Source organism: Bos mutus, chromosome 1 (assembly GCF_027580195.1).
Source record: "Bos mutus isolate GX-2022 chromosome 1, NWIPB_WYAK_1.1, whole genome shotgun sequence".
NCBI lineage: Eukaryota > Metazoa > Chordata > Mammalia > Artiodactyla > Bovidae > Bos > Bos mutus.
In genome coordinates, this window is record NC_091617.1 from 117,159,647 (window position 1) to 117,173,079 (window position 13,433).

General features: G+C 33.4%; 1 protein-coding gene across 3 annotated transcripts in view; it reads right to left on the reverse strand.

Moving 5' to 3' along the window:
* RNF13 (ring finger protein 13) overlaps positions 1-13,433 on the reverse strand; it is a 120,364-nt gene that overhangs the window by 61,353 nt on the left and 45,578 nt on the right. For 2 of the 3 annotated variants that reach the window (XM_005906287.2, XM_070374780.1), the window contains one exon: positions 12,982-13,107. The exons of the other annotated variant lie outside the window; for it this stretch is intronic. In XM_005906287.2, the coding sequence (XP_005906349.1) occupies positions 12,982-13,107 (126 nt within the window). Of the gene's footprint in view, positions 1-12,981; positions 13,108-13,433 lie in introns of those variants that run through there. 3 annotated transcript variants of the gene reach the window in all.

Below are 13,433 nucleotides of genomic sequence, written 5' to 3' on the forward strand. Positions count from 1 at the left end.
CTCTTCTAATTTGAATGATAATACAACCTTTAGTTCATTATTTCAACATTTTTATTAAGTGTTAAAAGGTCATTAATTTTAATTGGGAAGTTGAAAGAAAATACTATACTGAAATATTTCAGACTGTACTTCATGCAGAATTAAAATATGTGATTTATATGTGGAATCTAATATATGACACAAATGAACCTATATATGAAACAGAAACAGAATCAGGGACACAGAAAACAGATTAGTGGTTGCCAAGGGGGGAGAGTGGTAGGAGAGGGATGGATGGAGATTTGGGGATCAGCAGGTGCAAACTGGTATATATAGAATAGATAAACACAAGGCCCTACTGTAGAGCACAGGGAACTATATTCAATACCCTGTGATAAACCATAATGGAAAAGAATGTGTATATGTACAGCTGAGTCATTTTGCTATATGGCAGTAATTAACACAGCATTGTAAATCAACTATACTTTAATAAAAACAAAACAAAAATGTGATCTAGGGGGAAATTTTAGTGATGACTTATAGTTTTATTTACTAAAGAAGTAGTAAGACTAGAAGTAGAGGGACTTCCCTGGTAGTCCAGGGGTTAAAACTTGGTGTTCCCAATACAGAGAGGGTGGGTTTGATCTCTGGTGGGGGGACTAAATCCCATTTGCAGCACAGCAGGACCAAAAAGAAAGAAAGAAAGAAAGAACAGAAGTAGAGAAAGATGTAATAAATATTAGGGAAATTCAACTATTCTGGCTTATGTATAAATAAGAAAACTACATCTATCTAGAGATGTAATTGACTGCTTAATTAACACCAGGAAGAGAATGATAAGATATTCTTAAACTCCCATCAATCAGGTGATACCTTCAGTGATTAAAAAGCACTGTATTTTCTTCTTGCTCTCAATCTGCTTCCCTGCCGAAGGGTATGTACTCCATATTATCAGATAGGATATACTACCTAATTATGTACGTGTGTACACACACACACACACACACACACACACAAAACATATATACTAATACTGTATATTATTATAGTTATTTATCAATTATCAATAATAAATTTCCTAAGCATGGTAACTGTGTTTTGTGAACATGGAGGAGAATGCTGCTGTGGGAAAGAGAGGAATAAGACATAAAAGATTCAACTCTTAAAATAGTTAAAGACAAAATATTAATACTTGGGAATTATTAACAATGTTAACTTCTGCAGGATACCTCTGTTTTCATCTTTGTTATTATACACACCACAAGATTTTGTCTTGAATGAGTTATTTTTTTAATACCCATCTGGGTACTTTAACAACCTGATACATTTTAATCAAGCCAATGTCACATAATTAACCTTACACAGAGTAATTTTCAACTTCCACAGTTCATTAAATGACAGAAATGTACACTATCTCAGCATGTTCTCAAAAATATGATAAAGCCAAAGTCCCGCTGTCTTAATAGAAATCACAGCACTAGAAATCTAAATTTGTGATAATTTAAAGTATTACATTAAAAATTAACAAAAGATCACTGTTTCATGTGTGTCAGTAAAAAGCATTAATTATCAGAAAATTAATCCTGACATCACCTTGAAAAATAAGAGATCTGATAAAATAACATCTAGAGCTCTTTGAATGCCAGACTTCATGTTTCCTAAGGAACCATCTTGTTCACTAGCATGTATCTCCAGCCTAGAAAAATCTCTCACATAAATACTTATTTAGTCAAACCAAATCATAACTAAGGCAACTATCTATCAAGTTCTACCCAGAAAGATATATGCCATAAAAATGCATTTATGGCTTAGTTCCCTCTTAAAAACATACCAAAAATTTTACTTCAGTCATTGTGGATAAAAAATTTTTCTGAAATATTTTGCGTCTCGCTAGCTGTCTCAATTAAAAGACAACAAATGTGATTTGACCTTTTCCAATGACTTGGGATCATCATGAACATCTTTACTAGATTCTAGCTGGTTTTTCTCCTCAATGTTAAGTGTCACTTCCTCTCTCTCTGTATTTAGACAACTAGTAGTCATTAACCTTGCTCCACTCTTACAGTCTTTTCTAAAATACAGAAACAAAGGAGAAAACCTGATTAGAATTCTATTCTTTAAAAAAAAAAGTACAGAAAAAGTTCCAAGAAAAAGTCATCAGGAAAAGTACATGGTTTTAAAAGCTGGAATTTTATGACATTATGGTGGTACAAAGGCATGCTTCCTTCTTTTATTTTAGGTTATATACTAAGAGCATTGACCTTTTGATAAATGGCATGTTACAAACATACAAGTTTATTTCTTACTTAGGCTGGGAGATAAACTGAATTTGTTTCATTAGAAAATTTTGGGGGTGCAGGGCTGGTAAAATTTGCAAAATCAGCAAAGCCATACTTACTCGTTTCAAGTAGACCAGAAAACAAACGAGAATCCATGGAACTTTAAAAATTAATTAAAGATCTTATGTTATATCCTTGTGACAGATTTTAAAGTCAATCTTTGTACATGGGAAAGCAATTCTAAATATTGAGGGTACTGAACACTGTAGATAATAAAATAATTTAGTAAACCTGGGTGAACTTTTTTTAATAAAAGGAAATTTCATATACCAAAGTATTTTGGCTAATATAGGTAAGTACTGTTTTATGAAATTTATTATAGGCTGTGTGCTATATATATACTAGGGGCACATGTGTAAAAATAAATTTCTTAATATAGATTGCAGTCAAAAAAGTTTGAAACCCATATAGGTGAATTTTTAATGTTCTGTAGATTGTCGGCAATCAGAAAATAGATTGTGCTTTTCCAACAATATTATTGTATAACATACCATCACAAAATCAAAGTCATTAATGTATAGGTTGTTGAATGTGGCGGTTTCCAATGTAGTTTTAATATTATACCTAGCACGTGATTAGTACTAAAGATTAAAACTAAAAGTGATGCTTTTCTCTTGGTGTCATTAAGAAAACCCAAATAAACCTTTACGTAGCTATTTCTGATGCTTGCTATTAAAGAAGCTTTTCTTTAAAAAACTTTTATATAATGAACTATACCAATTAAACTATTAGTTAAAAGCTGCCTAAATATTTAATTTTGAGAATCGCAATTTAAATTTAACAAAAGTATCCCTAAAGTATCCTCTAGTTATCTATGTATATTAAAGTGCATATTAAAACGAAGGATCCAAACTAAGTCCCGATTTTTTAGATACTAACAGGATTCATATTCCAATCAAATCTTATTTCTCATCCTAACAACAGCAGTAGCTCCATTTTAACCCAATCACCATGGTTAATAAAGTTTTTTGGAAGAAATTATTGTGAAACAAAAGGATAAATCTAACTTGCTATCAGCCTACTAGGAATGAATTCTGGTGCTCAGCGCCCCCTAGTGACAGATCTCTGCGTATACTCCTCCCTCTACTGCCTACTCATTTTGGGGCTCTAAGCACTATACTGTAAGCTCAGCACACAGATCTGCATAAAAATATAAGTCCTACTGCCAAGAAACTGAAGTGAGAAAAGATATACCCATGGGTTTTGTTTTTTTTTTTTTTTAGGCTAGAATCAAGCAAGAGGGGTAAAAATATTATGGGGCAAAAAGAAAGAATCTCTAAAGAAACAGGAAATGCACAGTAATGCTGGCTGGGATTTGCTCTGGCTTCAGCCAAGAATCTTTCCTATCACAAACTTTTCAAACACAGGACAGAAAATGAGCACCTTTAATTAGCAGTCACTTTGTGGTACACTTAACATCATTTTATTAAAACATCTGAAATTATCATAAGAATTCTCCAAATAGGAAGTTCCTTCACGAAAACAAGCTATTAATACAAGTCTAACATAATCCGTAAATGAAATAAAATCTAAAAGATTTACCTAACAAAGTCTCCAATGAAGTCTGGTTACGTTAGTAAGTAACAGGTCTCTCTTAAGCTAAATAGTGAGTGCTCAGATATTTATTTTACTATTTAAATTGCAACTTAAATGGTACATACATACATTATGAACAGTCTTTCTGTGTTATGCTATGTTTGAAAACACAAAAGGTAAAAAGTCAAAAAAGCATCACAAGGATGCTGGGTGGTTGTGGAGCCTGGCCTCTTCTGTCCACCCTGGCTATACAGTGGGTTTTGGCACTTCCAGTTGTAATCTGAGAACTGGAGCACTACTTTACTGTCCAACCTCTACAGATGCTCTGCAGAAAATGTAGTGTAACTCTGCTTCTAAGTATTTCCAAATGCCAACTGAAAAAAAAATTCTCTGGAAAACAGATTTTCTTTTCTCTCAGAATTGCCAACAGAAAACAACAATAACTCAACCATCAGCCTGGACACAAACTACACTCTTTCCCAATCTGGATATCTAACACAGGGAAAGAAACTGTTTTCCCTGTAAGGGAAAGAGATGAAGTAAAGAAACTCATGGAGGAGACTTAGAGGACAGAGATAACTGTCGAAATGTAGCTATGTTCTTTCATCTGAAGAAGTAAGAAGAAATTAAGAAGTAAAATTTCTTTCTCAAATGATCAAAGCAATGAAGATGAGAATGGAACAATAGTAGGCAATTCAGGTTTAATGTAAAAACTGTTAATTCTATCTATAGGATAAAAATTTCTGGAAACATTACAGTACAGTAGGGAATAAGCAATTGTTGAAATAAGATCCACAACTGTGGCAAGCAACCCTACCAAGATTAAATCCAACATCATTCTTTCCTGCACATATTACAGAATCACTACAGTACACACTGGAAGAGCTACTTCACCTGAAAGCGGATAACATCAGAAACACGGGGCATCTGTAGGGGATGCGTGTACGGTGTTCACGGAGTATCGTCTATCTGTCTGATGTTTTCACTCTCATTAAAAGGAATTCAGTGACATAAGCCATCTTTCCCTCTTTCTTTAGATTCCATCTTCTTAACTAGACATTTAATTTAATGTGTACCTGAATAATCTGAATAACTTTATTTTAAAGGAAACGTGTGTGGAATCTATGACAAAGGAGTTAAGAATATACAATGGACAAAAGAGAGTCTCATAAATAATTGGTGCTGGGAAAATCTGACAGCTACATACATAGAAAACAATGAGATTAGAACATCCCCTCATACCATATACTAAAATAAACTCAAAAAGGATTTGAGACCTGGATTTAAAACCTGAAATCATAAAACTCCTAGAAGAGAACACTAGCAGAATATTCTTTGACATAAACCAGATCAATGATGTTTTGGATTTGCCTCCTAAGACAAAAGAAATAAAAAGCAAAAATAAACCAATGGGACTAAATTAAACTTAAGGCTTTTGCATAGCAAAGGAAATCACTGCTAAAACAAAAAGATAACCCACTGAGTGGGAGAAAATATTTGCAAATGATATGATCAATAGGGGGTCAATATCTTAAGTATATAAACAGTGCATACAACTCAGTATAAAAAACAAAGAACCCAATTAAAAATTGGGCAGAAGACCTGTATAGACATTTTTCCAAAGAAGACATACAAATGGCTAACAGGTACATGAAAAGATGCTCAATTATGATCAGTTTCCCTCATAATAGCTAATTATGAGGGAAATTCAAATAAAAACCACAATGAGATATCACCTGTTTGTCAGAATGAAAGGTGAAAGTGAAAGTAGCTCGTGTCCGACTCTCTGTGACCCCATGGACCGTATAGTGAATTCTCCAGGCCAGAATACAGGAGTGGGTAGCTGTTCCCTTCTCCAGGGGATCTTCCCGATCCAGGGATTGAATCCAGGTCTCCTGCATTACCGGCAGATTCTTTACCAGCTGAGCTACCAGGGAAGCCCCTTTTGTCAGAATGGCTATCATCAAAAAGTTTACAAGTAACAAATGTTGTCAACAATATAGAGAAAAGGGAACCCTCATGCACTGTTGGTGGGAATGTAAATTGGTTCAGCCACTATGGAGAATACCTCGGAAGCTCATCAAAAAACTATAAATAGAATTACCATATGATCCAGCGATCCCATTCCTGGGACTATATCTGAAGAAAACAAAAACACTAATTTGAAAAGATACATGCACCCCAATGTTTGCAGCAGAATTATTTACAATAGCCAAGGTATGGAAGCAACCTAAATGTCCGTCAATAGATGAATGGCTAAAGAAGATGCAGTATACAACTAAAAATGAAAAAATAATGAAATTGTCCCATTTGCAAAAACATGGATGGTCCTAGAGAGTGTAATGCTAGTGAAATAACTCAGACAGAACAAGACAAATACTTAATGTTATCACTTATGTGTGGAATCTAAACAATGAAACGAATGTATATAACAAAATATCAGTAGACAGTGGCTCAGACGGTAAAGCGTCTGCCTACAACGCAGGAGACCCAGGTTCGATCCCTGGGTCGGGAAGGTCCTCTGGAGAAGGAAATGGCAACCTACTCCAGTACTCTTGCCTGGAAAATCCCATGGATAGAGGAGTATGGTAGGCTACAGTCCATGGGGTCGCAAAGAGTCAGACACAACTGAGCAACTTCATTTGGTCACTTGATTGGAGAGGGAAGGGGCAAGATAGGGATATGGGATTAAAATAGGTAAGCAACAAAGATATATTGTACAGCACAGGAAAATAAAGCTAATATTTTATAATAACATTAAATGGGAGTATAATTCTTAAAAGTTTTGAATCACTGTGTTGTACACCTGAAACCAATATAATATTGTAAATCAACTATACTTCCAATAAAAGAATGTGTGTTGAAGAGCTATGTAAATGAAGTTACTGGCATTATATGTTTTCACTAGGTTAGGGTAAAGTACATGTAATTTACTGTTTTTCAGCTTTTTCTTTCATTAAATATTACTTTCCTTGTAAAAGAAGAGAATTTGTTTCACTGTTTTAATACTGAATGAATTTTTATATAAAGGAACCTAATTATTAACACACAGATATTTTTACCAAAGGGTGGAAGAAAGAAAGAAATGAAAAAATTAATGCACTAGTAGCAAAGAGCTATCTGAATCCTATATGGGTAGAAACGCTTCCACCTACTGAGTATTATTTAACATGTTTCTTTGGTGAAATCTTTTATACAGGATTCCAAAGTAGATTAGTGACAAACATTATAGGTTACTTTATAGAAATATAGAAAAGAGTATGAAAATTTAAATAATGATATTATAGATGACTTTAATATATGAGTTTAACTTCTAATTAAGTTCATATCTACTTGCTTAGTACTACTGAAATAAAAGTGCAATTCTGAGAACACCATATACTGTACCAGCCTGGAGGCCTGAGAGAGGAGAATGAAAGGTAAGCTTAGAAAGAAAAACTAGATGCCTATCTTGTAAGAAGACAGAATTTAACTCCAAAATTTTTATTATTTGTTATTATAATAATAAGATCACACAAATAACCCAAAAATGTTTAAGTTAATTTTTTAATTATCATAACATATTTAGACCTAGAGAAAAATGTGGGATATATGACTATCTTGATTTAGAAATACTTCCAAGGGCATTCCAAGAACATTAAGTGAAATGAAAATGAAGCCAACAGAATGTTCCAATAATACTGTTTATTCCCTAATCTACTTAAATTTAATTTTAAGCCGTTAGGATTTTCTAAATATTCTAAATTCAGCAAATATTTATTAATCATCTACCAAGTGCCATACAATGTATTAGGAATTTGAGTTGTAGAAACAAAAACATGATCTTTTCCCTCACAGAGGCTGACAGAGGATTAAACAAGCAATATATAAAAGAAGTGATCTGCTCTGCCTTGAAGATTAGGGAAGGTTTCAGATAGGAGATGAAACTTCATCTGAGACCTAAAACAAGCCAGGTAGACAAGCAAGGGAAGATACTCAAATGAAGGACATGGAAGAAACCAAGACAGAGGGGAAGAGACTGCTCAGCACCTACTGGGACTTGTAAATTCTTCATGGTTAAGGTAAGGGGACAGGCAAAGTACAGATGTGACTTGACTTTAGACAGACAGAAGTCAGGTCAAGTAGGGGTTTGTGCCCCAGTTAGGTTTTGTAAAAATCTCAATCCAACAGAAAATGAGTACCAACATAGTCCTTGGATTGTATTCATTTGCAATCCAAATGTAACTCCATCTAATGAACCCCCTCCCTGAAATATGGAGGAAATAATATCTAAGTCCTTTCAGCCTCCTGCAGCTAGCTACATTTTTCGAAAATAATCACTAGAGCATTAAGCAGTAATAAGATTCAACAGAAGTACATGCACTACACCATTTCTGTTTACCAAGCTTCCCTTGAGTTCAGATGAAATAAAGCAAATCAACTATTTGAAGAAGTTGACTTAGCATTAAAACCACAAGGTAGAAACATTTTGGACTGCAATGGGAACAGACTTTTGATAACTAATCATTTTTTGACTATAAACACAGAAATCTGTGTAGTTTAGAAAAGTTCTATTTTAAGTGATTATTTTAACGTTCTTGAAATAACCAAGTATTTTTACAAAAATGTTTAAATGTTATTTCCCACTGGGATGCCAATTCAAGTCTTTTGAGAACTCTCTGCCTCAGAATGCTATGAAGTCATTTTTCTAACTAGAAGATTTAATAAAGCCTTAATTTATTTACCAGAAAGCCAGAAATGTTTTCCTAATTTCAAACACTCACCAAAAACTAACATTTTCAAACAATTATATTTTGTCACAGTGAAGCACAAGTGAACAAAGATAAACAAAATAACATTGTTCTGCTTTTCCTCTAAAGTGCTGTATTTCTCAGAAGATACAGTTTTTGTCAGTGTAAGTAAAAGTGACTGTTTTCAGATTAAGCAGCTGGCATGTAATCAATAGTTATTACTGGCCTTCTGGACACTCCACATATCCAAATACTAATTCTGAGTATGGGTTCTGCTATTATCTCTCCAGGGCAAGAAGACTAAAAGGCTCAAATGTGCTTCTCTAGACAAAAGATTAAAAAAAAAATTAAAACAGTAGTCTATTTTAAAATGTTACAAACAATTCAATTTTCTACCTTCCAAAAACTGTTAATTGCATTTCAGCGTCTTATTAGCTACCTTGAGTCACAAACCACTTGGGATAGTTTGCGTAGAAAATCTGTCATCTCCTTTATTGTAACATAGAGCTTTCACTCTTTTACTTTTAAGAGGGAATAAGAGAAGGTTAGGTTTCTTTAATCATAGCATAATGTTCTTCAAAAAAAGTCTAAAGATTTATAATAAGTAAATCTTGAAATACCCACCACCATTAATCATTTGAAGAATCTTGAGAGAATTTTATTTTTTACTTCTTTTCTCTTCTGCTATCTACAATGGAAAGGGCTCATTTCACCAAAGAAAGCTCTGTAAGATGGTGCCAGTTTTCATTTGTCTGAGATAATTTGGGTTTCACTTTGGATAGGAGGCATAGCAAAAAAACCACTTTGTAACTATTCTCAATATACTGTAGCATACAGTATGGTGCTGAATTAAGCTTTTGTCAGTATTCAGTCCTAGCACGCTACATCAGGAATAAGAAAATGAGCTCTTTTTCTAACTATTTTCTTAAGTCAATTTATTCATAAAAAATTGTGGCTACACATGAATGAACCACTATTGAGTATCCACAAAGAGCTATTAATTTGCAATTCAGAAAAGAAGTACCATACATAAATTGTAAATGATTGGTTTCTGTTAACATACTTACTACAAAACTTAATCATCAATTTGGAAGTCAGAAAAGTACAGTCATGGATTTCTGATCTGAAGATTATAGCTAATAAAGCTAATAGCCTGTTCACCAGTGATCACCATTAGAAAAGAAATTTTCTTTGGAATGAGATTCCAGTTGTTTTCCCAGTAATCATGATGACTTTATCCACTCACCCTACCTTGACAGGTGATCTGTAATTCATAAGCTTGTGTATTTATGAAACTTATTTTGTATACATTATACACTGGCATGACAACACTGTCCTTTATAAGCCAAATTAAAAATTTTACATATCAGTTGACATGAGTTACTATATCACAGTGTGACTTATCAGCCAATGATTAGTTTCTGAAAGGTGAGAACTGAATTCATGTGTTAATTTGACTGGGCTAAGAGATGTCCAGACAGCTGGTAAAATATTTAGGCAGGTGTCTGTGAGGGGGTTTTTAAAGTGTTTGTCATTTCATTCAGTAGACTGAGGAAAGAAGATCCACCCTCAACAATGTGAATAGGAATCATCAAATTCCTAGAGGTTCCAAACAGAACAAAAGATGAAGGGAAGGGTGAATTCCCTCTCTCTGTTCTTGACATCCACATTCTCCTGCCCTTAAACTTCAGAGCTCTTAATTCTTGGGTCTCTGGACTCTAGGATTACACCATCAGATCCCCTGGTTCTCTGGCTTTCAGACCCTAACTGAATTACACCACTGGTTTTCCCAGTTTTCCAGCTTGCAGACAAGTAGATTACAGGACCTCTCAGCCTAGTACAGTCAGCACCTTTGCCATCTTTACCCTTATTCTATTTTATACCAATAATGAAAGAATGAATAAAACATTGATGGTTAATAACTACTGCTTAGTTACTGTGTGCAAGGCATTGTCTGACAAGCATTCAACACTGATTATTACATTTGATCCTTATAACAATTCTAGGAACATTTATAATTCTATTTTACAGATAAAGAAATTGAGGCACACAGAGATAAGAATAACTTGTCTAAGATCACACTACTATAAATGATAAAGATATGATTCAAATGTATGCAATCTGTTTCCAGATCTTGAATACATCCTAATACGTCTCCCTCAGTAAATTAATAATGTCTTGTAAATTTAATATAACTGAAAGAAATCATTAGAAATAATATGAGTAGAAATCTTTCACTTTAAATGTCTATAATATATTCTGTTGTATATTTGTGAAGGAAAATTAACAAAGTTAAAAAATATGTACAGAATAGAACTTTATCCCATTAAGACTGTCTACACAATGAGTTATATAATAAGAAAGATTTTAACGTTTTCTTTCTAAGATTAGAATCCTCAATTAAAATGTTTTTACATATTCTTTATATGCAAGTGCTTTTAAAGAATACATTATACATACAAGTAGAAGACTTACTATACTACAAAGTTTAACAAACTTTCATTGCTCTCCTACTATGTACTATAATACAAATTAGATATTTAAATATAGTTAAAACATGAATTCTAAACACAGTAAGCCTGCATATAAGTGAAATATATATAATAGAAAACAACAATGTGATAAAGAGATATAAAGGCACATTGAGCTGGAATGATTTGTTCTGCCCGAGGGACGGGAGAAAGAAAAGTAAGGCTTCCAGAAGAGGTAATGGTCTCAGTTAGCACTTAAATGAAATGGCCAGAAATATAGGTGATAAAGGTCATCTTAGAGATCTTGGACAGAGAAAACAGTATGTGTGAAGGCACAAAAACACAGCAAGTTGAGAGATTTCAGTAGGTGATATGGCTACAGCACAAAATTCAAGACAGGAAGTGGAAAGTGATGAGCTGGAATATTAGCTAAATCAGGAAATTCCATTAGAAATACTCAGACATGCATGTGATGAGGATCCACTGAAGGGATCGGAGGACTAACAAGCCCTCCTATCCATTCCTGAGTTGGGTTTTACTCCAGAAATAATTATTTAATGACAGTATTTCCCTAAATGTTGTAGTGCAACACCTCCCATCCCCACCTAAAAAGAAAGTTACTTTAAAAAAATAAAAGGTATTGTAGTTTCAAATTACCAAAGACTAGACTAAGACAAATATTACATACCTTAATGATGCAATAAACCTTGAAATCAGCAGAATTAGCTTACTTTTCATTTCTTAGTGGAATGAAATTATCAAATATTAATATAATATTTCATTTTTGTTGGAACAATCTGTAATTATTATAATCTAGTTCTAGATCAAATCTTAAAACGGTTTAAATTCAAACTACTATAAAAGCATAACAATTAGAAAGAGAAGGAAATCTAACACATTTGACTTCAAGCTCTATTTCCCATTTAAAGGCAATCAAGAGTTTAAATTTGGAACTAATATACAATATAAAAACATTTATTATTTACAAAGTGCTCTACATTTTCAAACTCCTTTACAGTTATTATTTTATTCATTTAAAAAGTTTATTATGGAAGTGTAATTTCTTTCATGAAATGAAAGGAGCAGAGACAAAAAGGCAGGCACAGCAGGAGTCAGAGTAGCCTTACTTAACAGACAAATCATCTAAGATCAAGCATGGAAAGTACATGAAATGATATCCCACGTCTGTTCTCTAAACACGTAAGACACTCAGGTTTGAGATGGTTCAATAAAAGTAACAGGCCTCAATCTGGCTCTCCTGACAAGGAGACAATCCAAAAGCAGATTTTTAAAGATAGTATTAAAAAACAAAAAAACAAAATAAAATAAATAAAAAGACAAAAAACAAACCTTAAAATCTCACATCTTTAGAGCTGAATTGATGATAGTGAGGGAAGTCCTATGGCAAACTTTAACTATTTGAAATGCCAGCGTAACCCACTTCATGGAGACAAACTTTATACATGTGACAGTCAGCTTATTACAAAAGAGAATCCCAGCATCAACAAAGATATAGATACAGATGTTGTAATCATACTGGAGGGTTAAGACATAAAACTAAAGACTAACATTTCCATTTCTAGGTTAGATCAAGCAAGACCACGATTAAACCACAGTTCAAGATGCCCAATAACCACGTGGAAAGTCTTAGAATCAATAGTAATTAGGTAAAACTGCGAATCATAAAACTGATGGTGTTTTCCTCTTTGTACTGGCAGCTAAACGCTTAAATTTTATAGCAAATGAATAAGAGTTAAGTAAACTCATTCTTGTCTTTCCTTTCATTGTCTCCTCGTTTCTGTCCTTACTCCTTTATTTAATCTGAATGAATTGTGTAAACTTTCTTAAATCCTTTCTGAAACAAGAGAGAATTTAAACTAGCTGGCTAAGCAAACAGTAACCAAAAAATGAAAATGGAAACATTACCTTTTCATCAAAATTACAATCAAGTCTTCTAATTAACACGATGAAAGTGCCAGATGAATTATCTCTTACTGGCGGAGGCACTATGGGTTCACAGGCATTCTCTGGTTTTGAGTTAATCAAAAAACCCTAAAAAAAGAATTAGCAATAAGTTTTCTCTCTGTTAAACTAAAAATAAAAAAAAAGGAATTCAACTTACTTCTATAAACACCTTTTGAATTTGCTCCCCACATTTTGCATTACGCTAGATGAATTATCTGGCAACTACAACAGTTTCTACCTGCAAACTGCTCACAACCTCAGAACTACTAAAGTAGTATTTGGTTTCCTAAGCATTTTTTAAAATTCCATTTTTACTATTAAACTTAAAAAAAAAATAATAACACATAAGTCCATCACCCCAGAGACAACCACTGTTAGCATGTTGATATTTTTCCAACAATGATTCACATTTC